This window comes from Anguilla rostrata, chromosome 8 (assembly GCF_018555375.3).
Source record: "Anguilla rostrata isolate EN2019 chromosome 8, ASM1855537v3, whole genome shotgun sequence".
Lineage (NCBI taxonomy): Eukaryota > Metazoa > Chordata > Actinopteri > Anguilliformes > Anguillidae > Anguilla > Anguilla rostrata.
Window position 1 is genome coordinate 1,987,855 of NC_057940.1, and position 26,800 is coordinate 2,014,654.

General features: G+C 45.9%; 1 protein-coding gene across 1 annotated transcript in view; it reads right to left on the reverse strand.

Moving 5' to 3' along the window:
* LOC135260288 (extended synaptotagmin-2-B-like) overlaps nucleotides 1-26,165 on the reverse strand; it is a 48,032-nt gene extending 21,867 nt beyond the window's left edge. Inside the window, exons 1-7 of the mRNA XM_064345529.1 lie at nucleotides 25,961-26,165; nucleotides 25,176-25,588; nucleotides 12,229-12,270; nucleotides 10,951-11,085; nucleotides 9,761-9,837; nucleotides 9,084-9,156; nucleotides 7,391-7,480 (exon numbers count right to left, since the gene is read on the reverse strand). Of these exons, the coding sequence (XP_064201599.1) occupies nucleotides 7,391-7,480; nucleotides 9,084-9,156; nucleotides 9,761-9,837; nucleotides 10,951-11,085; nucleotides 12,229-12,270; nucleotides 25,176-25,580 (822 nt within the window). The 5' untranslated portion in view covers nucleotides 25,581-25,588; nucleotides 25,961-26,165. The remainder of the gene's footprint in view (nucleotides 1-7,390; nucleotides 7,481-9,083; nucleotides 9,157-9,760; nucleotides 9,838-10,950; nucleotides 11,086-12,228; nucleotides 12,271-25,175; nucleotides 25,589-25,960) is intronic.
* Nucleotides 26,166-26,800: the final 635 nt, after the last annotated feature.

Below are 26,800 nucleotides of genomic sequence, written 5' to 3' on the forward strand. Positions count from 1 at the left end.
CACTGCAGAGAACACTGAGCACTGCAGAGAACACTGAGCACTGCAGAGAACACTGAGCACTGCAGAGAACACTGAGCACTGCAGAGAACAATGAGCACTGCAGAGAACACTGAACTGAGAACACTGAAAGCACTGCAGAGAACACTGACCACTGCAGAGAACACTGAGCACTGCAGAGAACACTGAGCACTGCAGAAACACTGAGCACTGCAGAACAGAGCACTGAACCTGCACTGCAGAAGACACTGGAGCACTGCAGAGAACACTGAGCACTGCAGAGAACACTGAGCACTGCAGAGAACACTGAGCACTGCAGAGAACACTGAGCACTGCAGAGAACACTGAGCACTGCAGAGAACACAGAGCACTGCACAGAACAGAACGACTTACACACATCTGTACTTTAAGAGTATCCCTCTTACAGAATACCCTCAATCAGGACATTATATATACTGTACATATACACACACACACACACACAAACACAAACATCTGTCCTTCAGGACTGTCCTTCTAACAACATAATTTCATCAGACCATTATATACACACACACACACACACACACTCCCTCTCTCTCCCTAATCAGAGCAAACAACGTATTAAGTCTACTGCTTGTCTATGCAGACAGTAAGAGTGTGTGTGTCTGTGTGTGTGTGTGTGTGTGTGTATAATGTTCTGATGAAGGTATGTTGTAAGTGGGTATGTGAGCTGATTCAGTGAGAGACGTGGGCGATGCCCAGGCACCACCCGACAGCATCGGGCCTCGCTGGCGCCGAAGGACCCGGGCACAGCTGGCAGCATCAGACCAGCGAGCCGAACAGCCCGACAGGACTACCACCCCTTTATTCACGACGACTGATTACAGGGCACGTTCACACACACGCAGATCTGCACCATCACACAGATCTGCACCATCACACACCTCAGTCCGGCCGTTTCACAATAAAAGCACAGCGGTTCGTTTCTATTTCCAGCATGTGAAACCAACCAGCCAACCAGAACTCTTTCACCTCAGTCACCACCCAGCTCTTTTTTTTTATTCTAACTGAAAAAAGCTGAAATGTTCAGTTTAAGGTCTTTCGGTCTTAGTGACGGATTGGGGTATAAATTACACCCTACAAATTCTTTTAAACCCTCTCACCGCTCAGCTGCACCCCAGCTGTGCATCAGTGGTCCGCGCGGAACAGTACTTCCTGTGCATCAGTGGTACGCGCGGAACAGTACTTCCTGTGCACGGAATGCCTTTTACCATAACAGGACTGGCGTGGACCAGCCGGTAGCCATGGTAACAGAATAAACAGGCAATCCTACAAGCCTCTGTGTGTTAGGGTCTAACTGCCCTTACATTCTGGCATTTACGAGACGCTCTTATCCAGTGCAATGTGAACAGCTTGTATTTTTACATACAATCCATTTCATGCAGCTGGGTATTTTACTGAAGTAAATCAGGACAAGTCACAAATACGCTTTAATATTTTTTCCAGTAACAAGATTGTGAGCCTCTTGACTTCACAAAAGACTTGTGAAAAGACTTCTCCTCTATCTACTGGAGGTCAATATGGCCATCAAGCAGAATCAGTGTAGCTGACAAAAACACATCACATGATCACATGGACGCCACGTGGCCTAGCTGCTGACTGGCAGTCATATCGACATCCGACTGATACGAGTGCCAGTGTTTGTCTCCCTCTTGGGATCGTTTCACATGGCCTCAGAAGTCTGACCTGCTCACGGAGTCACCAGTATGTTTCATCAAAAGACAATGTACACACACACACACTCTCGCACAAACACACCCATTCAGATTCAGACACACACACTCACACTCTCTCTCACACTTACACACACTCTCTCACACAAACACACAATCTCTCTCACACACACACACACACACACACACACACACATTCACACAAACACACACATTCACACACACCCCTCCCACGAGTCTCCACCCAAAATCAGTGTGAAGGCCCCTTCAGCAGGTTAATCTCCTGCATCAGACACAAGCAGGAAGCCCAGAAACACCCACCAAACCCTGGCCACCTCTGTCTCCTGGGGCCCTAATATACAGCTAGCTTTAAAAACACACTGCCACTTTAAACGGATAGTTAAACCTAAAAAATTTGCGCGGTTTATTTTTTTGTTTACCTTGAGAAATGTATTTTGATCCCAATCACAGCTCACCTTCCGTGACAGTTACAGAGCATGTGCAGCTGCTTAGCAACAACTTAGCTACTTAGTATAGCAACAACTTAGCCTGTTAGCATGTTTGTGATGAGATTGAGCTCATTAGAGGCTTTATCATTATGGACTGGGCTATAACTACACGCGCAGCCCCTGAATGACTTGGTGGTGTGGTTTTTATTATTTTTGGTATTTTGAAGATATCATAGCAGAAATTTTAGTGGATATTCTTTCTGCATATACTTCCAATTCATTTAGGAAATTAGGTCAGTTCAAGCCTTCATGATGGACTAATTCGTTTTTAGGGTTATGGTTAATCCTTTTCAAGGAAGACTGAAGTATGCTTAGTACTGTATCACTTCATTTAAAGGATATTTTTATGTTTTCCATCCTTATCTTTTATACTAGATCAGACTTTGTAATTATTAATTCCACTATGCATTTAGGTCACATGCATTAAAGGCAGTGGGGACTCATTTCTGGGAGCCACGACTAGTAATGAACGTCACATTCTATCGCTAAAAATAAATCTACTCTGCCTCGTGGAGCGATTTTGAAGTACTTAAATATATATTAATATAATTTTGGTAAGAAAAGGGACCCAAAAAGTTAAGCAAGTTCTTAGCTGAAGCCAAAGAGTAGATTCTTATCTCAGCGCCAATAATTATTACATTGCAATTGTTGCATTCGTTGTTTCCCCATTTCTCCCACACAGTGACGTCCATCACCTGACACGCGATGATGTGTACGGCAGTTCTTAAACAAAAACGGTGCGCACAGGCAAAGACTGATGAAAGACGTGGAACAGGCAGTTAAAGCCCACGGATCATGTAGGCCTACTGTATCGTAGGTAGAGCTTTCAACGGAAAATAAATAAATAAAAAATCAACGAGGGTGTTGTTAGCGCATTCTGTTGCGCAGACTGCGGCAGTTGATATAACCGGCCCGCTGGTTCGCTGCGGACCTATCAAAGCTTATCAGGAACAGCAGGGCAACATCGCGTAGGCGCCTTTTTTCCTGTGCAGATCTATCCAGAGTGCACCTACTCAAATCGATGATACAGGTGCACCAGTCTAACGGCACTCGCGTGGCCTGAGCGATAAGGATTCGTCAACAATGGATTTAGCCGAACATGAAAAAAGCCATGCATCTTGTATTGGTTCTGTTGCTATTCTAGGGGGGAACGTAGGCAGCTTAATATCAGAAGAACTTTCCCCATGCAAATCCTCAAAACTAAAAAAAATAGCCAACGTTGCACCACTGCAATGTGTTCAGTGTTTTTAGGCTACTAATCATTACAATTAGCATTTATTTTACCCATGACACATAGCTACGGTTATTACAGGCTATTGTTGGTTTGTGATTGGGTTTTTGGTTCAGGGGTTAATAAAGTAGGCTACTGCTCATTTAATCTCATCTCATCTGGCTCGCCTACTGGGAGAATCCAACAGGCAGTGGAAGAGCTTATAAATAGATAGCCGTTCTTTTTCTCCTAATATTATAGTAGGGGTGTTTTGGCCTTTTAACATAGCAGTCTGTAAAACAACAGAATCCCAACAGATTCTGCAAGACATCCACAACAGAACGAAGCAGGGGTTCTGAATTAATTTCAGTAAGTGAAGTGTAAACCCGTGGCTTCGATTTTTTTTCTACCCACAATAAAATCTTCAAAGCAGCTTCTTTCTCTGAAAATGCGTGGCAACACTGACGGTAGCATTGTGAAAGGTATAATTTAAGTTTAACTCTAAAGGTCAATAAAACCAGTCATAAACGTCTTAAATTCAACTGACAACTCATCTGCAAACATATTCCCCGTCCACAAGTACCAATATGAAACCTAAAGTCGTGTTTGCTCGTTGTTGAGGTTGGCACTGGCTAACGGTTCCGCCAGCATTCTAGACACGGGCTCGCGAGTCGAGCAAAGCGCGTATTTAAAAAGGTCCGACTCCGGGAGGCTAAATAACGGTTTCTGCGCGAGCCGGTCGCTGAGAGAACATTGGTCTCGTCGCTTTGTACGGTGATAAACGAGGAGCACGCCTCACATTGCCAGGGAATGATAATGGCCTATATATTTCACTGTCTATCTGCCGCAGAGAGCGGTACAGAATAGCAATAAAGCGAACGTGGAAAGCAGAGGGCCGCTGAGAGAAGCATATTCCACCTCAGATTCAAGCAAAAAAACGGCGCTGCTGTTCTTCATGCCCATTACAAACGGCACGCAGCAAAGATCTCAAAACTCAAGTTTTCACTGTGTTTCCGCTCTTAAATTCTTAATTTAAGCCCTGGCTTTTCCACAGGGGGTCCACGAAGAGACTTGATATGGAACTTCATATGAAACTGGAAGAGCATACACTGGTGTGGGCTGGGAGTGCTCTTTCAACTCCAGTGTGTAGACAGACATAACATAACATTAAATAATATCGGCCATGCAAGCAAATGCGTAAATTACAGATTCCTGAAAATCTGCCCAGATGAAATATTAATAACCGAAGGTTGGTAACAGAAGCTGTGTGTTTATCAGTATCCTATTTGCATATAGACAGAACATACAAATTAATGTATGCAAATAAGTAACATAATGTAGCTACTGTACTACTTCCTGAAAATGTTCCCAGAGTAAATATTTGAAACTGTGTGTTTTTTGCTTTAGGTTTTCAGGGCCAGGTTACTTATCTGCATCTTTAGTTTATTCTGAAATGTCCAGCATTACGGTTAGCAGCAGCACAGTTAGCATCCAAACAGAGTAATGTAATGAAACTTATGATGCGGGCACCTGTGAGAAAGTGAAACCAAGAGAGAAGAGATGGAGATAGAATTCCGAGTAGAGGAGTAGGCTGGATGGAAACCACAGTCTCACTACTGGATAACCACATGCAAACTTCATAACAGGACGGGCTGAGGTGAATCTCCCAAGCAAGTAAGAGCGATTCTGTTACACAGAATGAGCAGCATAATATTCCCCACAAGTTTCATTAATTCAATAAATAATCAGAAATAATGATGAGGAAATGGGAGACATGTCTTGAGAGATTCAGAGATGCTTCCCATCCAGCAGCTGACCCACACTGAACCAGAAACTCACACTCTTGGCCAATCACCAGCTCCCATTGACTAAGGGCTTAAATATTTATCAACCAAACCTTCCATGTAGATGCCTTCTTAAAGTATGTACATCGATACATAAAGAATCCTCACACTAAATCAGGTCAGGTAGTATTAAATCAATTCTGACAGTAATATGAGTCAATGAGGGACAATAAGCACTCTGACAATCCTCTATAAGAATTCAATCAACACTGAACATTTTTCTGTGCATTACTTATTCTGTGACTGTGGGAGGTATGTTGGTTCCATGTAGCTACAGACTAGGATAGCTGTCAATCAAAGATCTCAGAGTCGGTCTATATCAGGCAGCCAGTTGCAAAGACCTGACTTAGGGCCAGATTTACAAAGACCTTTAGCATGTGTACAGCCTTTTAGCATACACAAAACCAGTAACATGGCCTATGATAGGTCATGGTATTTGTTCTGCACCAATCACTGCCTGTATTATTGGCTTTTTGCGTGTGCTAAAAGCTTTTGCATTTGATAAAAAAAGTTCTTAGTAAATCAGGCCGGTAAGTGAGGCAACATAAGCAAGAAATCCAGTGGATCTCCAAACTCACAACCCCTTTCCCCAAGTCCAATGGCACCCAGCCTGATCCACACCGCACTGAAACTTTCCCATCCACGAGAGCTCATCTGCCAGCCGGCCAATCCCGAGAGACAAAGGCGGGCATTGTGCGCAAGCCAGCACACCGCAGCTCTCCGTAGCAACCGTTTCAGAGAAATCCCGTAAAAACCAACAGCCTTAAACTCCAAAGTGACCCCCCCCCCCCCCAACAAAAAAAAGACTAATTCGTTTGCTTTGCAGAAAGACAAAAAGATGAAATGAACACCATTGCCCTGTCTGAACCAGCAGGACCCACGACGTAACATCACAAGCACCGCATTCCACAAGACCTTTCTACTGGTAACGAATTAAGAGGAGTGCAATCTGTACCCATATAAGGCTGTGGAATGTCTGCAGGGGACACCGTGACTCAGCCCTGGATCTGTTAAACACGGCAACGGACGGGAGCCCGGAGGTTTCAGATCCAGAGAGAAGCTGACGGCGCGAGTAAAAAAGCTCTAGGCCACAGCTGAAATACCCTCACAGGACCATCTTACCAGGAACACTCACTTAACTTAACTCTGGTTATTTAAAAGCAGTGCTATTACTTTATATCACCTCACTTATCCTCTACATTTAGGTAATTAATACGGGTGCAAACCTCAGGCTTCACAACGAGAGGACATTATTTCGATTCTTGAGGCTGAAATACCCTTACTGGACTTACCCTTAGCAACAACAATCACTTAAACGGTGCTATTACTTTATATCACCTTACTTCTGCCCTCTACATTTAGGTAATTCATACGAGTGTTAACCTCGATAGGACACGATGGCAACGGTTTGACATTTGGCAATGTCACAAATTTAGCTACGGTACAATCCAAAATAATCCAATATAAGAAACTATATAAAACTATATATAAAAACTATATATACTATATATATATACACTCACCGGCCACTACATTAGGTACACCTGTCCAACTGCTCGTTAATATAATCAGCCAATCACGTGGCAGCAACTCAATGTATTTAGGAATGTAGACGTGGTAAAGACGATCTTCAAGACGAAGTTCAAACCAAGCACCAGAATGGGGCAGAAAGGTGATTTAAGTGACTTTGAACGTGGCATGGTTGTTGGTGCCAGACGGGCTGGTTTGAGTATTTCAGAAACTGCTGATCTACTAGGATTTTCACGCACAACCGTCTCTAGGGTTTACAGAGAATGGTCTGAAAAAGAGAAAATATCCAGTGAGCGGCAGTTCTCTGGGCAAAAATGCCTTGTTGATGGCAGAGGTCAGAGGAGAATGGCCAGACTGGTTCGAGCTGATAGAAAGGCAACAGTAACTCAAATAACCACTCGTTACAACCAAGGTTCGCAGAAGAGCACTCTGAACGCACACCATGTCAAACCCTGAAGCAGATGGGCTACAGCAGCAGAAGACCACACCGGGTGCCACTCCTTTCACCTAATGAAGTGGTCGGTGAGTGTATATATTCAGTACTCACGGGTGTAGCGTGTTAGCACTTAGCATTTCGGTACTCACAGGCTTCTTCAGGAAGAAGACGGAGACGGCTCCAATCAGAGGCATGTCTCCAAGCAGGGGGTCCATGATCACTCTCAGCACTCCATGAAGCTGCAGGGACACACACACACACACGCAGCACGCACGCACACGCATGCACACACACACATACCGTAAATCACCTGTTTTTTTTTCAATTTGTTTAACATGTCAACATATCAACATGGGAATATAATTACCACATTCCAAAAAAAACAATGTATAAATTTCTGTGGTCAAACTACCATTAAGTGGTTGGTAGCAGGGATATGAAGCTCCAGTCTTAGAGGGCAGCAGAGTCTGCAGGTTTTTCTGTGTTTGTTTCAATCAGCAACCAAGGGAGGACTCTTCAGCCAATCAGTGACGTAAGAGCATACATGCTGAAATGTGCTGAAACGCACTGAAAACCAGCAGACACTGCAGCCATGCAGGACTGCAGTTTGAGATCCCTGCAGTACTGCTTACAGTACAAGGCATCTGTCTTCAGGGTGCTAATACAGCAGCCACAGTTCCACAGCGAATCCTGGAATATCACGCACTACATAACGTGACAGTGAGGCTTACAGAATAACAAACCATTGGAAGAGAGAAACTGAGAAACCACAGGACACACAAACGCACGTAGGCATGCACGCAGGCACACTGGAACACACATGCACGCGCACACACACACAATGCCAGTGTGCTCACCTACAGTATCCAGTTTAACTGATTTTTTTATTTATTAAAAAAAATAATAATCTCTTTCCACTTTTTGTTGACAAGACAAGACAAGCTTTCTTTTTTTGTGTGACTAAATTGAGCCATAAAATGAGGCAAACATGACACTGAGTGAGCGAGCAGGACCGTGCGGAGAGAATGGGATTAGTGCGCACGGCTTTCTGTCAACACAAACCAACTAACTCCCACTGAATAAACAAAACTACTGCAAACAGAAGAGCGGCTCTCACATGCACAATGTCTGCACCACACACTGGCCACCTGTTCTCTGGAAAGTTCTATAATCAAATAAGCCAATCAAACCATTTCTTTAAATAAATAAATAAACAAACAATGGACCATGCAAAATTTATAGGGACAACTGAAACAGCATTCACTAAAGAGCTTTAAAAATAAGCTCTCAAACAAGCACAGCTTCAAACGGCATATGTGTCCTTACTTGATAAGGCACAAACTAAAGACACAGAAAGAACATCATTTTCACGTGCATCCATTCTCTGCCAACAGGATGCAAATGTGACCTGCGTCAGATGACTTCCTGCCAAGGACTCTGTCAGATCACTGACTGCGCAGAACCAGCAGCAGCAATGATGACAACGATCTCTCCTCCTCTAATATACAACAAGCTGAAATCTCTCTCTCGCACGAAAGTTTCCAAATTAAATGAAATTGAATAATAAGTCATCTGGTGACCGTAAAGAGCTGCATGACGTTAAATCAAATGAGACGAGAACAGGGACACACACACACACACACACTCTCTCACTCACACACACACACAATGCATTTGAAAAAAAAAACTGAAATGAAATACGGTATGGAAGATAAAGGGAGAAATGAAAGAGGGGAGATTTCGGGAGTGTCCAGTACAAAATGGTGCAATGATTCACTCAACAGAAACTGACAGGGCCTGAAGGCTCTACCACACAGCTCAGTCGGGCGCTAACAGGCTTACCTGGATGCTCTTTATCCCAGCTCTGCAGTAGTATCTCTTGATGTCGCAATCAATTTCGGTATTCCCAACAAAGCTGAAAAAACAGGACAGTCAATTTCGGTATTCCCAACAAAGCTGAAAAAACAGGACAGTCAATTTCGGTATTCCCAATAAAGCTTAAAAAACAGAACAGTCAATTTCGGTATTCCCAACAAAGATGGAAAAACAGGACAGTCAATTTCGGTATTCCCAATAAAGCTGAAAAAACAGGACAGTCAATTTCGGTATTCCCAACAAAGATGGAAAAACAGGACAGTCAATTTCGGTATTCCCAATAAAGCTGAAAAAACAGGACAGTCAATTTCGGTATTCCCAACAAAGATGGAAAAACAGGACAGTCAATTTCGGTATTCCCAACAAAGCTGGAAAAACAGGACAATCAATTTTGGTATTCCCAACAACGTTGAAAAAACAGCACAATCATTTCCCTTATGAACAGTGAAGAGTTATAGTTATACACTGTATTTAAAAAGCAGTGCTAAAATTGCATTAAAAATGACCTCTTTTTTATTATAATAGTGAAAAATAATTATATAAATAAAAATTGGGCATGGTGTGTTGATTACTTGGGGCGGGGGTGAGAGGGGGAGTTGCTGGTTACCTTGGTTACCTGGGGGGTGGGAGGCATGGTTAGTTACCTGATCTGCAGATCCATTACGATCTGGCGCTTGTCCACGTTCTCAGTGTAGACTTTCACCCCGTTCACCCTCAGGGGCTAAAGGAGGAAAGAACTGTGCTTAGTCTGTTACCCAGCTCTACTGCCACCTGCAGGTGTGGAGGAATGTGTGTTACCCAGCTCTACTGCCACCTGCAGGTCTGGAGGAATGTGTCTGTTACCCAGCTCTACTGCCACCTGCAGGTCTGGAGGAATGTGTCTGTTACCCAGCTCTACTGCCACCTGCAGGTCTGGAGGAATGTGTCTGTTACCCAGCTCTACTGCCACCTGCAGGTCTGGAGGAATGTGTCTGTTACCCAGCTCTACTGCCACCTGCAGGTCTGGAGGAATGTGTCTGTTACCCAGCTCTACTGCCACCTGCAGGTCTGGAGGAATGGGTCTGTTACCCAGCTCTATTGCCACCTGCAGGTGTGGAGGAATGTGTCTTTGTGTGTGCGTGTGTGTACGTGTACTGTATGTGTACTGTGTGTGTGTGTGTATATACTGTATGTGTGTGTGCATTTGTGTACTGTGTGTGTGTGTGTGTGTGTGTACTGTATGTGTGTGTGTATACTGTATGCGTGTGTGTGTGACTATGTGTGCGTGTGTGTGTGTGTATACTGTATGCGTGTGGGTGTATTTGTGTACTGTATGTGTGTGTATACTGTGTGCGTGTGTGTGTGTGTGTGTACTGTATGTGTGTGTGTGTGTGTGTGTGTGTGTGTGTACTGTATGTGTGCGTATGCGTGTATGTGTACTGTATGTGTGTGTGTGTACTGTATGCGTGCGTGTGTGTTTGTGTGTACTGTATGTGTGTGTGTATTTGTGTACTGTATGTGTGTGTGTGTGTACTGTATGCATGTGTATGTGTACTGTATGCGTGTGTGTGTGTACTGTATGTGTGTGTGTGTATTTGTGTACTGTGTGTGTGTGTGTGTGTGTACTGTATGTGTGCTTGTGTGTGTGTACTGTATGTGTGTGTGTGTGTTTGTGTGTGTACTGTATGTGTGTGTGTGTGTACTGTATGTGTGTGTGTGTGTACTATATGTGTGTGTGTGTGTACTGTATGCGTGCGTGTGTGTGTGTGTGTGTACTGTATGTGTGTGTATTTGTGTACTGTATGTGTGTGTGTGTGTACTGTATGCGTGTGTGTGTACTGTATACACCCCTCACCTTGTCCCCCATGTCGATCTTGCTGAAGCAGAAGGTGCTCAGGTGGGGGTTGGCCCCCTTCACTGCCGGCTCGATGGTGTCCCGGAACAGCTTCTCCACAAACTGGCAGATGTAGGGCCACATCTGCTTCACCGTCTGAAAGCGGGGCGGGAGGGGGGAGACCAAGGCTCACTACGACCCCTAAACGACCCCCAGCACTCCCCTACAGCACCCTCCCCCTATACAGCGCCCTTCAGTCTCTGAGGAGTGGCTCTGTGTCATGAGAACAGGGCGAGATCCAAGGCCCCCCCATTTAAATCTGACCGCAATGAGCATCGCATTTCAGTAGCGCTAATAACGGTTACGTCTTTTGCACATACATACACACATATTATCAGCAGCACAGTGGGGTAAAAAAATAAAGCACAGGCTTAAAAGTGAAACTCAGAAATGCGTCCCGTGCGTATGAATCTGGGCTAAAGTCAAGCACTTCTCTTCAATCAATGGAAAAGACCAAACCTGACAAGGCCTGGTTTAAGCCATGTACTGAAGATGTGGTATATATAACAGTACAGACAGAGCCCACACAGCTCTCTGATCGCTGTCTGTAATCATACGCGACGCAGAATCACTGGCGGGAACGCGGCGAAGCTGAAATGGCGGGCGACCCGCGGCCTCTTTCAGAACCGAATCTCACAGAGCCCCCCCCCCCGCGGTGCGCGAGAAACACAGAGTCCCTCTCCCGAACCGCGGGGGCGTCAGGGGAGCCGGCCGGTCCCGCCCAGATCCCTATTTATAACAGCCCCAGTCCCCCCCCCCCCACAGAGCCTCTGCAAAGTAGAGCAGGGAAACTGGAGCGTGCTCGAAAAGCCGTCCATCCCCACCCGAACACCATCCCCCCTCCCCGCAAGGAGAGCTCCACACACACATCCTCTCCTCAACACCACCCCACCTCGAACACCGCCACCCCACCACCGCAAGGAGAGTACCACACACACAACATCTCCTTACCACGCCCCCCCCCACACAGTCCCCCCCCACAAGTGAGCACCACACACACACCTCCTCCACCCCCCCCTCCCCAACAAGTCCCTCCCGGCAAGCACCACACACACACCCTCTCCTCCAACACCGTCCCCCCTCCCCAACACAGTCCCCCCTCCCACAGGCAAGCACCACACACAAAGCACCACACACACACCCTCTCCTCCAACACCGCCCCCCCCCCACCACACACACAACCTCTCCGGCAAAACAAAGAAAGCCCTGCGCAGAGCAGACGAGCGCTAACCGGTTCACCTTGTTCAGCCATTCCACCCTCTCCACATCTGGGAAGTGCACCTGAAACGAAACAAAACACAAAACAAAAAAAGAGGTTAATATGTTAATATTTCCCAATACAACGTGGAAAAAAAGAACATTCCATATCGTAACATAACGTAACGTAAGACGAGAACAGGCCATTCAGCCCAACACTGCTCGTCTATTCGATATCAGGAAAACAACAACAACAACAAAAAAGACGAGACCGAGGGCTTGGGACTACAAGCATTAGCCTATTTATATAGCGCAGCAGTACACACCACGTCTCATAGCGATGACCTTGTCGTTCAAGCGCCAGTGATGATGTATTTGTTGTACTATTCACTTCCTTTAAGCAGAAAACCACAAGAATGAAGACATGTGCTGAATAAGAGAGACACACTGTACGGGGATTTGTGTTTTACAACTACATACCCAGCATTCCTCAACAGGGCAAGCTGATCTACTTAGACCTTCAGTCGTACGTTCACTGCGCTACGCATTAACTGCATTTTTATTTACATTCAGGTCTGGCATTGTTCTTCATTTATGCGACGGCTATTTCTTCCCCCGGTTTGGTGAGCTCTTTTTTGTGCATTTGTCCTCCATTCACAGGCCTGTTCTCTCTCTTCTGACATCACAGCTCTGCTTCTCTTCTCTCCACACTTCTACCTGCCAGGTAAGATCAAGCAGACGCTGAGGAAGAGGACGGCCTCGGGTAATTTCACCGATTTTGGAGGCAAGTGGCCTCACGGCAAGAGTCCTGGGCAAGTCTAGGGTTCGAATCCTGGCTTGGGCCTTTCTGTGTGGAGTTTGCATGCTCTGCCTGTGCCTGTGTGGGTTTCCTCCCACAGTCCAAAGACACCCACAGCCTAATTGGAGGCTCTAAATTGCCCATGGGCATTCCAGCCTCTCGCGACCAATGCATGCTGGGATAGGGTCCAGGCCCCCTTCCCATGACCCATGGGCTGGATACTGGATGGATGGAGCTGAAAGGTTTGGCGTAAACAGCATAATAAGCCAAAGCACACAATAAACCAGATTAGCTCACTGTTTGTACCAAGTGAACGAACTTCATCACCCACAATCCATTGCTGCAACAAGGGCACGACCATTCCTGGGGAGCCCCCATTAATGAGCAGGTAAGTGAAGAGTTAAAGCCCAGCGCAGGAGAATGCATTTCATCTTTTTCATCGTTGTGGTTAAGTCATGCCTATGAGGCGCAGCCAGGCATGCAACCACGATCAGACACGACCAATCGCTCCACCCAGTCTGCCACCCTCCTGCACACCCTCCTGCACATCTTCACGTCACAATGGAAGGAAACCATGGCAGCGGAGCTGGCCCTGCCCGACTGCGACACGTCAGTGTGGGGTTTTTTTATGTCCTTGTAAGGATTTACGCAGCCAGTCAGCACATTCAGACTGCGCTGAGAAGAGGCCTGGTAGCTGCACAGAGCCAGTGGAAACGCAGAGCCCTTAAGCCTTCTGCACAGAGTGCACAGCCAGCCCCCGTGACTCACACTGAAGCCATTTCCTGATCAGAAAACACACACACACACACACACACACACGCTGGCGACGCAGCTCAGAACACACTGCCCAAACCTACCACAGAAAGACACAGACACGCACACACACACACACACACACACAGGGCTCGCTGGGGTTCAGTCTTCAGAACCACTGCCCAGAATCTCTGAGTCTGAGAGCTTCAGAATGCTCCCTCAGAAACCGCCCTGCTGCACTCTGTTACCCTCACTACCTCACACAGCTTAAAGAAACCATCCTGCTGCACTCTGTTACCCTCACTACCTCACACAGCTTAAAGAAACCGCCCTGCTGCACTCTGTTACTCTCTCCACCTCACACAGCTTAAAGAAACCATCCCGTTGTACTGTTACTCTACCTCACACAGCTTAAAGAAACCACCCTGCTGCACTATGTTACTCTCTCTACCTCACACAGCTTAAAGAAACCACCCTGCTGCACTATGTTACTATCTCTACCTCACACACCTTAAAGAAACCATCCTGCTGCACTATGTTACTCTCTCTACCTCACACAGCATTAAGAAACCATCCCGTTGTACTGTTACTCTACCTCACACAGCTTAAAGAAACCATCCCGTTGTACTGTTACTCTACCTCACACAGCTTAAAGAAACCATCCCGTTGTACTGTTACTCTACCTCACACAGCTTAAAGAAACCACCCTGCTGCACTCTGTTACTCTCTCTACCTCACACAGCTTAAAGAAACCATCCCGTTGTACTGTTACTCTACCTCACACAGCTTAAAGAAACCATCCTACTGCACTCTATTACTCTCTCTACATCACACAGCTTAAAGAAACCACTCTGCTGCACTTTGTTACTCTCTCTACCTCACACAACTTAAAGAAAACATCCTGTTGTCCTGTGTTACCATCTTTACCACACACAGCTTAAAGAAACCGCCCTGCTCCCATTCAACCACAGGCGAATGCGTGGGGCACACTTTAACAAGTCTTCACTCAAGGTTCTCACAAAATACAGGAAGTGACATCACTTGCAAGTTAACCAAAAGGGGACAAAAAGCCATCACATTTCAGGATACTGCATCCACTGCAGTAAACAACTACTGACATCACGGGATATGTTTAAAAACCTATCAGAAACAAAGCTAAACGGGCCCATCAGCCCAGGCTTGCTGCTGCTGCCGCGGTTTGAGGCCAATCTGGGCTGAGCAGTAAAACCAGGCTGTTCTTCCACCACACTGGAGACTGTGCCCTGGATTAAAAAAAAAAAAAAAAACTATTCTGGCAAAGGACAAAGGAAAAAAAAAACAAGGCCCTTGAAACAAGGCCACGAAAAACAAACATTTGGATCGCGGTGTCACAATGAGTTTGAAGGAAACGGGAGAGTTCTGTATGAGGTCCCGCTGAGAGACTCAATAAAGGCCTTAAAAAATCAATACAGTACTGGAGTAGAACAGCACTGTACAGGAGGGAAGAATCAGGGGAGAGGACGCCAAGCAGAGTGTTTCACAATGTGTAACTCAGGTCAGCTGCATAGCTTTTTGGAATTAGGCCTACGTGAAGTTCAAGTGAATACAAAGTTTTGCTGGGTTTCATTTTTTTTTTTTTCTTCAGAATAATTGCTCAAAGTCAGCTGCCACCTTAAATCCCGCTTTGTAAACCCCACCCTTCCTCAACCCCCCACAAACTCATATTCGTTTCAAAACACCCCCCTCACAGATCTGCAGAAACAGCTGGGCCGTTTGTTACGCAGTCTGTCATGTTGTGATACACGCACAGCCCACGCCCAGCCCACCAGGCTGCTAAACAGATCCCTGCTCCGATCCTGCATAAATCACCACGTGACACAAGGGAGCTCACACCAAGCCGGCCAATCACCGGTAAAGGAAAAAGGTCACATGGACAGTGGGGGGCGGAGCTAAGGACGCCCCTGACCACAGTCAGAGAGGCTGAGGACTGCTGAGAGCAAAGCTGCTGGATTTTGAGCCCATGTGAGCTACAGCATTAGGTAGGGGAGGTGTTCTGGGTTAATCAGGCATCAATCCCCCAACCTTAGCTGTTTATTCACTAACTAAACACATCTAACATTCATTTTTTTCCTAATAATCAATTAGTAATGCCTAAGTGGTCAAGATCAGAACACATTCTGATGAAAATATAAATGTGACAATAAATAGGCCTACATTTTGTGAAAAATCATTTCACATGACATTATTCCCTGTCTGTTTGGGGCTTAATTCTGAATAAAAATTTGCATTATGAAGTTTGTATTATTTGCTCAGGAAGTCAACGTGCTGTATTGAATAACTCAATAACTTTTCTCTTGTTGTTACCCTTTCTTAAATGTACAACGCATAATGGTCATTTTATTATTTAATGTCCATAATGTCCTGCATAAATATTAATTGAAATGTTTACACATCAGGATTGTGGCATCAAAAAAAGCATTAAGCCTATAACTGGCAGACAATGTTTTTAAATTGACTTATTTTATAAGACATGTATCTTGCTAGTTTCTCCACCATCTTTGGAGCAATGACACAGGGTTCTTGTTTTGTTAAAGGGATCGTCGGTGTGGGAGGGGTTTTCCTGGCTGTGATTGGCAGGCACGACAATGATGTCACCCGGTCCTGAAACCCAGACGGGACCCAGCTGCCCAAGGGGGGGTGGGGGTCATGTTCCCCTCCAGCTGTCCCACGCTCTTATGCAACGGCATGCCAACAACGCTGGCCCACAATGCAACAGTGATACCGCTTCATCCTGAAGGGCCTGGCACGTGCATCTGTAGGTGACTGACCCAAACCCGCTTAACGTGTAAGGATGCATAAAGGAAAACAAATAATAATAATATTTATAATTATATATGTGTGTGTACTCCTGTCTGTATGCATGAATTTATCCATCTCCACACGCACGCACACGCACGCACACACAGAAACAAGATCTTTTTCATTTGTTCAACATCTAATGTGTCATTGCCAAAGATTTTCAAAAAATGCAATTCAAAGTTCTACATTAAAAAAATCAAAACCAGGAAGCTACACAACGCACACTTCCTGGACGGACAGAGCCGCAGGGGGAAGGGGCTACACGGAGGAGCAGTTGTCTTTGTGTCAAAGGTCAAAGGTCAGAGTGAGAGCAAACTGACCTGCGCTGGAGTCTACAAGCCAGCGAGCGCTCCAGGTACACGACCCGGCCTCCTGAGCAAACTGACCTGACCCAGCCAACGGTTCTGCGGCCGAAAGTCGGGGAAAAGTCGATGAGACGCCCGGCAGCACACGGGTGAAAGGTTAAAGTGTTCTAGCAGACCGGGACGCAGCCAGGCTGTATCCAGGGGGCCATGCTGCAGTTATCCCAGTCCGTTTGTGTCAAAAGGTCTCTCAGCCTAGATTCCCACCCCCTCTAGATGTCTAGATTCCAGCTTTTGCTCACTGGGGGGCTGGACCCTATGAGTGCTCCTGTGGCCCCCCACCTTGCCCCCCCTCCCCCCGCCCCCGTGGCCCCCCCCGTGGCCCCCACGCGCCCGGCCCAGAATCATTAACGCAACAGGAGGAGATAAGCGGACGCAATCCCGCCGTATCTGGCCCCTGCGCGGACGCGGGGCAAACAGAGGCGGGAGATAGCGGGACGTTTCCTAATCCCCGCGCTCAGCCGCCAGAACCGCCACCGCCGCGGACACGCAGGCCGCCCCACACCCGTCCCGGCGGCGGCGTGCCACTCCGCAGAACCTGCCCGACTTCGTTTTTTTGGGGCCCAAAAGTGGGGCGGGTCACTTGCCTGCGGTTCAAATCTCTTGCGAGGAAGTTCCAAACAACTCAAGAGATTCAAATCACAGGAAGCAAGGCAAGGCAGCCCTGAGCAGGAAGAGGAAGTGTCCCGCTGGGCTCACAGATAACAGAAATCAGAGAGGGAGATAAGACGCCACCTCAGAGAGGCAAATATTATCTCCTAAAGCGAGCTAGCAAATGAGCTAACGATGGAGGATAACAGCAGAGCTTTTTCAGTTAAAGAATCCTGGGTGTTGCTGTCGTTTTTTAAGGCTCTGCACATTTTGCCCTGCGTTTCCTGCAGGATGAACGTTTTTATGGCCACTTCCTCTCGTTAAACAGCGCGGTGCCCGTGGAACACAGAGTCTCTCTCTGACCCCGAAACCCGCCTTTCAGCGCAGAGTCATTAAAGCAAACGAGATCCTACGACATGCAAAATGAGACCTTTTCTGCGAACAACCTTTTTTTAAAAAAAAATTACTACTGAGGTTATATGCAAACTTGAAACAAACAGGGAAAAGGAGACAGGCCTACGGGGGAGTTATAAAAGGGAGAAAACAACACGGACAAAGCGAGATCTGAACTTGCATCATCTCAGGAGAGGAGGATCCTGAAGCATTACACTTTACAAAAGGATCTAGCTTAAATCAGGGAGGAGAGAGATCTGAGCATTTACATCATTTTCTCAGGGAGGAGGAGAGGGATCCTGAAGCATTTACATCATTTTCTCAGGGAGGAGGAGAGGGATCCTGAAGCATTTACATCATTTTCTCAGGGAGGAGGAGAGGGATCCTGAAGCATTTACATCATTTTCTCAGGGAGGAGGAGAGGGATCCTGAATGGCCTGGGGACGCATGCATGGGGCGTTCTCTCACAGGCCTCATTTTCTCAGGGAAAAAAACGACGTTCTTTTCTGGGAACGTTTACAGCATTTTCTCAAGGGAAAAAAAAAATATTCTTAAACATCAGATCAATCAGTTAAACTAAGGTTTCAACTCTTAAGGAGTACAGTAAATTCTGAGAAAATGATATTGTGATACCAGAAATGAGTTTGATCATTTTGAGAAAAATTCGGATTGACTACATAAGTGTTTGAGAGTTGTTGTTGTAATGTATGTATGTCTTCTTTAAAAATATAAATAAATAAATAAATAAATAAACACATTTTAAAAAAGAACTCTGATGTTTGTACAGTATCGAGAGGTAATGTGGACCCAGAATGAGATGTGTTGGGAGTTTTGGGCAGGAGGACATTAAAAGGACAGACTGCCCCTTATCTTCATTGTTGCCTCTCCCCAAATCAGCTTACCGCTCCCTGGCCTGTAGTACTGTATGTGGCTTCCAGCCATGCAAAATAAATCACTGGCTCTCCTGTAGTACTGTGTGACCTGTAGAGAGTAAAATAAATCACTGGCTCTCCTGTAGTACTGTGTGACCTGTAGAGAGTAAAATAAATCACTGGCTCTCCTGTAGTACTGTGTGGCCAGTAGGGTGTAAATAGTCTCTGGCTCTCCTGTACTACTGTGTGACCAGGAGAGTGTAAAATAGTTACTCCCTCAACCTCTGGAAACACAACGTCCTTCTACAAGCGGCTTTACAGTTAGCTGAAGTGTATTTTCTTACTTTTGTCCACAAAACCCCAAATGCCCCAATGAAAGCCCAATACAGCCAGCCGGTCATCAGAAACACCTATTAGCCTAATATCCAAAATAGCCTCCATAGCACATTAAAACTGTCCTGGCCAATCAAAAATATGCACTAAACATGATTGAATATTTTTAAAGCAGCCCCAGAAAGTGATTTCTCTCTTCACACAGATCGGCTGAATGACACTGAGTTCATGCCCCACCTTCCTCAAACGGATGGCTGATTGCAGGGAAACCACAGCCACTGTAGGCCCCCCAGGACCGGTTGCAGTAGGCCCCCCCAGGACTGACTGAAGTAGCCGCCCCCCCCAGGATCGGCCGCAGTCTGAGAGTCCTGCTGTAGACTCAATAAGCATAGCAGCTCAAGGCTCCTCAAGGTGATGGCATTACACTTCAGCAAAGACCTTCAGGAAAAAGCCTGAGGCTAACAGCCCAAGGAAAAGTGTTTTCGGTAAAAACTCACATTCCTTTCTTTTTCCAGAAAACTACCGAAGAACTACAGAAGATAAAGACTGTTTGTTTACTCTGGGGTTTTTTTTTTGGTTCTTTTCCCACAATCCCTAGCGTGAGAGGTTAAATGTGTTTTCTGTAACCCGACACATTCTGAATGCCAGCCACCGTAGGTCACCTGGCCCGCCCGAGGGCACAGGCGGGCATTTAGAAATCTGGATGCCAAACAACCCAGTCATAACCCAGGAGGAGCCAACGCGCCAAAGGGAAAGACACCATTTATCCGTGCGGGAAATCTCCCCCCTCTCCCATCCGCGGTTGGGCCTACCTTCTTCTGGCAGGCACACGCTGTTCAGACAGACACACTAGGCCAAACTACTAACAACAAACAGCAGGAGACAGACACGACCCCAGGGAACTCCAGTTCCCAAGAGGCCGCAGTGTCTTCAGAATTTCATGGTTTTCTCTTCACGGGGCGGCCATTTTAGGCCTTGGAGACGAGGTGCGTGGACTCTTTAGCCAGCCAGTGACTTAAACTAAGTGCGTGAGTGCAGAAACAGGCTGAAAACCAGCAGGCCCTCAACGGCTCTCCAGTACTGCAGTCTGACAGGCTGCACTGCAAGCCTGAGCAAGATGCTTCACCTCAAACAGCAATGGCAAACATCCAGCTATTTAAATAATCTGTATGTAAAAAGGCAAATAAAAGACGAACAAGCCGTCTCGCCGAGTAGGAGCACGTGGCAAATGCCTAAATGTAAATGTAGTATAACAGACATTCCCAGAGGGGTAACCCACCCTGACAATAACATTTTTTTTTTTTTGCTGGGTTACCTCACCAGAGCCCAGAGTTCCCATCAGACCTCATTCCAGACATATTTAACCGCAGGAGCCAGAGCGGAGGTGAGCTGGCTGAGAAACAACGACGGTGTTTTTCCTTTTCTTTGAGAGGCGGAGTCACGCTGGAGCCGGGACACCGCCGTACACGTCCGCGATGCGCCGGCGAAGAACGTACGGGCTGCAGTGCATCATGGGACATGCGTGACCGCCATTAACAAAAGCCAGCCTTCTAGGTCAGCTTCCGGCGGCTAAAACACGGTACCGTTTTACGGAGCTGCGTTTTCACCACAAAGTCTGCGCCACGTATGAAATGCACACGCCAGTTTAAGTGAAGTTAAGAGGGGAAGGCCCTGTAGTCCGCTAGTCTCTCCTAAAATGGCCGATGTTTGTCAAACCAATTCCAAAATTAGGCCTATCAGGAAAAAAAAAACCTGTGGTTAAAAGATTGTTTAAAAAAATATATATATATATATTTTTTTTAAAGCAAACCCGCATCATAGTTTCAAGACTCATACAATTAAACTTTTTTAAAAATTGGAATGAAATCATTTAATTCTGCCATGTTCTGCAACACTCAGCCCTGAGCTCTGCTTGGTAACAGGAGAAGATCTGGCTTCATGTTGATATTCATGTGCGCACGCACACACACACACACACGAACACACACATCACTCACAGCAGGGCCCTGCCGATCGCCACACCAGCACTTTGTCTAAACGAATAAACTAATTCCCTAAACGCAAGCAGACAGCCCCATGCTCTGCAGAAATCTGACCCTGTTCAGCAAATAAAGGACACCCAGCCTAAATTGATGCTTGTGGAGGGACGCTGTGTCTCCAGATGCCTAATTCATAGGGAGCACAGTGTTCAGTGTTTACTCACTCTGTTCACCACTGAATGAGCCGCCTGGCAAACCGGTCCTGAGGGACAAACCCAACACGGGTCCAGTTTTACACCCCATAATACCCCATTCCCAGCAGTGCCCAAATTCAAACGGACCCCAGAGTAACAGCTGCTATTTCGCTTCAAACCACAGATTCTGCATTGCAGCCAGATGGCCGGCCCCTGTGTTCGCTGCGCTTCAAACCACAGATTCTGCATTGCAGCCAGACGGCCAGCCCCTGTGTTTGCTGCGCACCGCTCTACTCCCTCGACCTAGGACGTTGTGACTGATGACACTCGTTTCCACGGTTACGTTAAATAAATATTCAGTAATTGGGTGTGTCCAAGGACAGAACATCCACTGCTGCTGCTTCACGGCTGGCCACGCCCCCTTCCTAAACGTTCACACGAAGTTCAGCAACCTGGAATGCCACAGATTCAGGGGTGGAGAGACAGAACTGTGAACGCCAGGAACTCAGAGTCGACCTTCTGGTTAGTCTACAGAGTCTGTGATTCAATGCCGCCCCGCAGTTGGGTCGGAGCTTGACTTCACGGCTCTCTAAGGCCAAGCTCATTAACAGGCCCTAAGCAGAAAGCAGAAAATTGGACCAACGAGAAAGAGCGCCCAGTAAAATGGGGTTAAAAAAATAAACACATGTAAAGTTGGTAAAGGCTGGTTTTTTCAAACTTATCGCCTTTTCATGAATTGCCACTATACACACTTAAGTCAGGAACTGAGCTCCAGTGTTCTATTTCAGACATTAAAATCTAATCGCGTTTCTAAAATTGCAACATGGAACAAAATAATCTCCTCATAAGAGCAACTAATGACAGGGCAGAAGAGCGCTTAGTCACATCTCTTGGAGCAGAATGGCAGAGAGTCTATCCCACAGTCCTTAGCCTGTCCTTCATTTTGTGCTGTATGCAGAACTGTACATCTACGGTCGCTTTCCACCCAGCATCACACATCTATGGTAGCTTGTTTAATCAATGCCGAAAATCTATCGCAGCTGCTTCCTTCCAGGCTGTTGTAAATACATGGCAGTGCCTTCACAGAATGCTTCACATCAATAGTAGCACCTTCATTCAGCACTGTAACCTATGGTGCCTCCTTCACTTAATGCTGTATATCTATGATAGTGACTTCACTTAATGCTGTATATCTATGGTAGCACCTTCCCTGAATGATTTACATCTATGGTGGCATCAATCCTAGCTTCTCCACTGACCGCTCTACATCTATGGTAGTACCTTCACTTAATGCTGTATATCTATGATAGTGACTTCACTGAATGCTGTATATCTATGGTAGCACCTTCCCTGAATGATTTACATGTAAATGGTAATGGACTGCATTATATAGCGCTTTTACCAAGCGCTTACAATTGATGCCCTCATTCGCCAGAGCAGTTAGGGGTTAGGTGTCTTGCTCAAGGACACTTCGACATGACCAGGGCGGGGTTTGAACCGGCAACCCTCCGACTGCCAGACAATCGGTCTTACCTCCTGAGCTATGTCGCCCCATCTATGGTGGCATCAATCCTAGCTTCTCCACTGACCACTCTACATCTATGGTAGCACCTTCACTTAATGCTGAATATCTATGGTGTCCTACTTTGGGTAACTGCCATGTAATTTTCCTGCACATAAAATCAAGGCGGGGCATCTATGTGAAGACCTTGAGCTGTAAACCAAACATGTTCCTGAGCGAGTCCTTTAATCAGGAAAAGCAGCTTCGGCTGGTGACACACACTTCACAGAGAAAATGCACTGTTCTCAGCTCTCCAAAATGGAGAATCCTGGACATATTTTTAAGCTGTCAGAGCTATTTTTAGTCCTTTCTGGTATCTGAGCATCGGTTAGCAAACACACTTCCACTGTTTCAGTCTCTGGGCTGTACACACAGGCTAAGCCCAGACAAGCTCAACAACAGCCCTTTCATGGTCACTGGTGCGCCACTTCACCAGGTCTAACTGTAAAATAACAGCACCTGTCACCTGACACACGTCTCCATGGCGCCCAATTTAAACGGTTTGTGACAGTTGGGTGAAGCTGTAGTCAGAGAGAAAAGGCTAAGCGTAAAGCCCTCTCTGAAGACGCCAGGGCCCTGTATCACAGAGCAGGGTTACTGAGTTAGCTGGATAACTGCACTGAGTAAAACACTGTATCACAGAGCAGGGTTACTGAGTTAGCTAGATAACTGCACTGAGTAAAACCCTGTATCACAGAGGAATCAGAAAGGGTCTGCTACATTTAGGCCTATGAACCTGAGAACTGGAAACATCACCACCACCTCCCCCCCCCCCCCCCACATACACACTCCACACCCCCACCAGCCAGAGACCTACTTCTCAGTGATTTGAAAGGCTGTCCTCAAGAGACTGAATGCCATTGTTCTCTAACAATCTCCGGCTAATCACTGCAGGACGGAGTTAATCTGCGCCACAAGCCAGAATGGGCAAGTCCGCCAACTTCTTCTGCAGCTGGGAGTCAGTCCCACGTCCTAACCGTCAACCGGGGGGTGGGAGTCTGCCTGCCCACCGACCGTAACCACAACTGACTGACTGATGCAATGGCCCTGTGGGAGACTAAGAACATCAAGGTCTATCAAAAATGTGCAGATCTGGCCACTCTGCGGAGGAGAGTTCAAAATCTCCTCCAGGACAGCCCTGTGGTGGACTTCAGAAAGAGCAAGAACTTGGCGAGAGAGACATGGGGGAGGGGGGTGGACCATTGGAAAGAACTGATCATTTAGTCCACCCCCTATAGGGACGCCCGCGACACATCCACTATTAAATGATGAACCCACCAAAGGTTTAGATTTTCATTTTGACTTTTATAAATTTTTCTATGTTTTGGATATTTTCTGATTTTAATGTTTTTGTATGAGGACTTGATATTGAGCTGAGGATATTTTAATGAGTAAGAATGTTTAAAACCAAGACAAGGTTTCTGCGGAGAGGAACAGGCATTCTACTCCGATGATGGAATTGCTGTACCGTTTGATAAACTCCTTTCAAAGGACGGAAATAAAATGTTTTAAATAAGGCCAGAGCACAGTGCTCAATCACGGGTTCACAAACTGAATTATGTTTCACTGTAGAAAGGTCACGTCAGGAGAGAGATGAACAAACTGATGGCCAAAAAAATTGTTGACAATCTACAGTAAAAATGTATTTTCCCACAAATGTTTTTCCTTAATTGCACCTAAAATGAAACAGGGTGATGATTACAGAGTATTGGAGTACGTTCTTTTTTCAAACCAAATATTCGCCATGTGAATGGAACGGCTCCAGATGTCACGAAAAAGGAAGTGACGTCACAATCACACATCATCTGAAAGTTATGAAATAATATGAGCTCTTTCGCTTCTTTGGCTAGACCATAAACAGAAGTTGTTTTCTGGTGGGTTACACGTCAAAACTGACTATAAGTGAAATTAGATTCACTAATATTCCAATTTTACAAGAGAACAACAATTTGGAATCCAAGGCCCGTCTAAAAATAAAAAAATAAAACATGTTTCAGAAGAAACTTGTATGGCGCCCCGATCTTTCACTAAAACATAGTGCGATGTACAGAGATTTCGTATCAATGGGAAAAGTTTGAATTCCAGCCGAATTTCGAAGTTGTATTTTGTTGTTATTATTAAATGGCATGACAGCCACCATAGATAACAGTAAAAAAAAAATATTAAAAAACACCTCTTTCTTGTGATCCTGAATGACCCTAAACGAAACAAAAACACAAGTAGGCTACTAGCGTTCAGCAACGTCGCAAGTTCTGCGGCGCTCTAAGCGCAGCCGTCTTCCCGACTGGGGAAACAATGTAGCTCGCGAACTCACCCATGGGGGAAGATCAGAAGTGGTTACACTTTGGCTCATGGTCCTCTCTTCTTCGTCCAAAAATGCAAACGCTCTGGTTATCCTGTCCTCTTTACCCCCTCTGTTTCTTTTCCACCAGAAAAACGCCGCGAGCCCGATTAAAATCCAACTGAAGCTGAACTCGAAATATCCCAGCACGTAGATGGGGAAAAGGAAGGCGAACGTCTTGGCAAATTTTATCCACATCCGCGTGGCATCGGTAAGGGATGAGTCCGGCTCGTCGCCGAGGTCCGTCGGGGCTTGGACTGCCGTTTTCGGTTTGGCGGCAGCGCTCGTGACATTTTGTCCGTTTTCCTTCGTAAGTCCCGTGGAATCCGCCTTGCGCGGGTCTGGTCCAAGCGGCGCACCCGTCGCCTCGCCACTCATTTTGCACTCTGCCCAAAAAGTTTCAGAACAAACGTTGAGAATGTCAAAAGCGAAAAACAAACAAGCAAACAAAAAATCAACTGGCGATGGTAAATAACTGCACCAGTGTGAAGCTTTTAGACCATGTCTGGTTATGTAGGAAGGTGTCAAGCTATCCGGTTTTTATATCCCCCCCGTACCTAACTGGCTAACACGCTATGGCTGATTAAATCAACACAGGTTCAATCACATACTTTTCAGAACTAGCTCCGGTTTCCTGCAGAAACCGTGCCCCCACTAAGAGGGTAGGGAGGGTCGTACAGGCTAGCAGTCCACGTCGCTAGCTATATGATCTTCTCTAAGCATTACTTATTTTGAACGTCAGCTGATGTTGGGCTTACTCGTTTCCGTATGCGACGTTAATCCCTTCAGAATTTACCAGGCTTCGGTCAGTTCACTGCGTGGCGTCCTCCGGACGGCTCTAGCCCAGCTGCTGACGTATCGTCCTCCTCAGCATATCCTGATTGAAAACTGTGTTGATTTCGCCAACACGCGTACTCTGTGGGTTCATGGTTCAACCCCCTTCTCTCTCTTTCCCTCTCTCTCTCTCTCGCTCCCTTTTTTTTTAACAGGAAACCGTCATTGACAAAGCAGGTCAAACTCAAAAACGCTAGGCGCCCTAGCGCAATGCCCAAAGCGCCATCTTGCGGACAAACGTCCGCGCCGTACAAAATTGAAGTGAAGTAAAGACAAAAAATAGCCCAAATACACCAGTGTTGCCAAGGTAGCGATTTCAAAATTAGCCAGGAGTTCTTGTGAAATTTTAAAAAATAGTATCTATGCTGCAACTTCTTAGGGGATTTTAAACACATGACGCAATACATACACTAAAATCTAAAATAATAATAATAATAATAATAATAATACTTTGTTTGTATCACACCTCTCAATGAATATCAATAAAGTGATTCACAAATCATAGCATCAAAAACATTGAGAAACATTGGCAATCCACAGAGTAAAATTTCATGCTTCAGAAATAATGTCAAAGATTTTAAAACTTTAAAACTTTTAAAAGTCATGATATCAAAAACATGGCAAATTCACACAGCCTTGTATCCACGACATTGAACTACACACACAAGTGTAATTTGATAGAATTAAGTGTACCCTTGACTCATATACATCTGCCCAAATTTTTGGGATGTTCTTTGCTGCTAAACCAAAGCACAGATACTTTT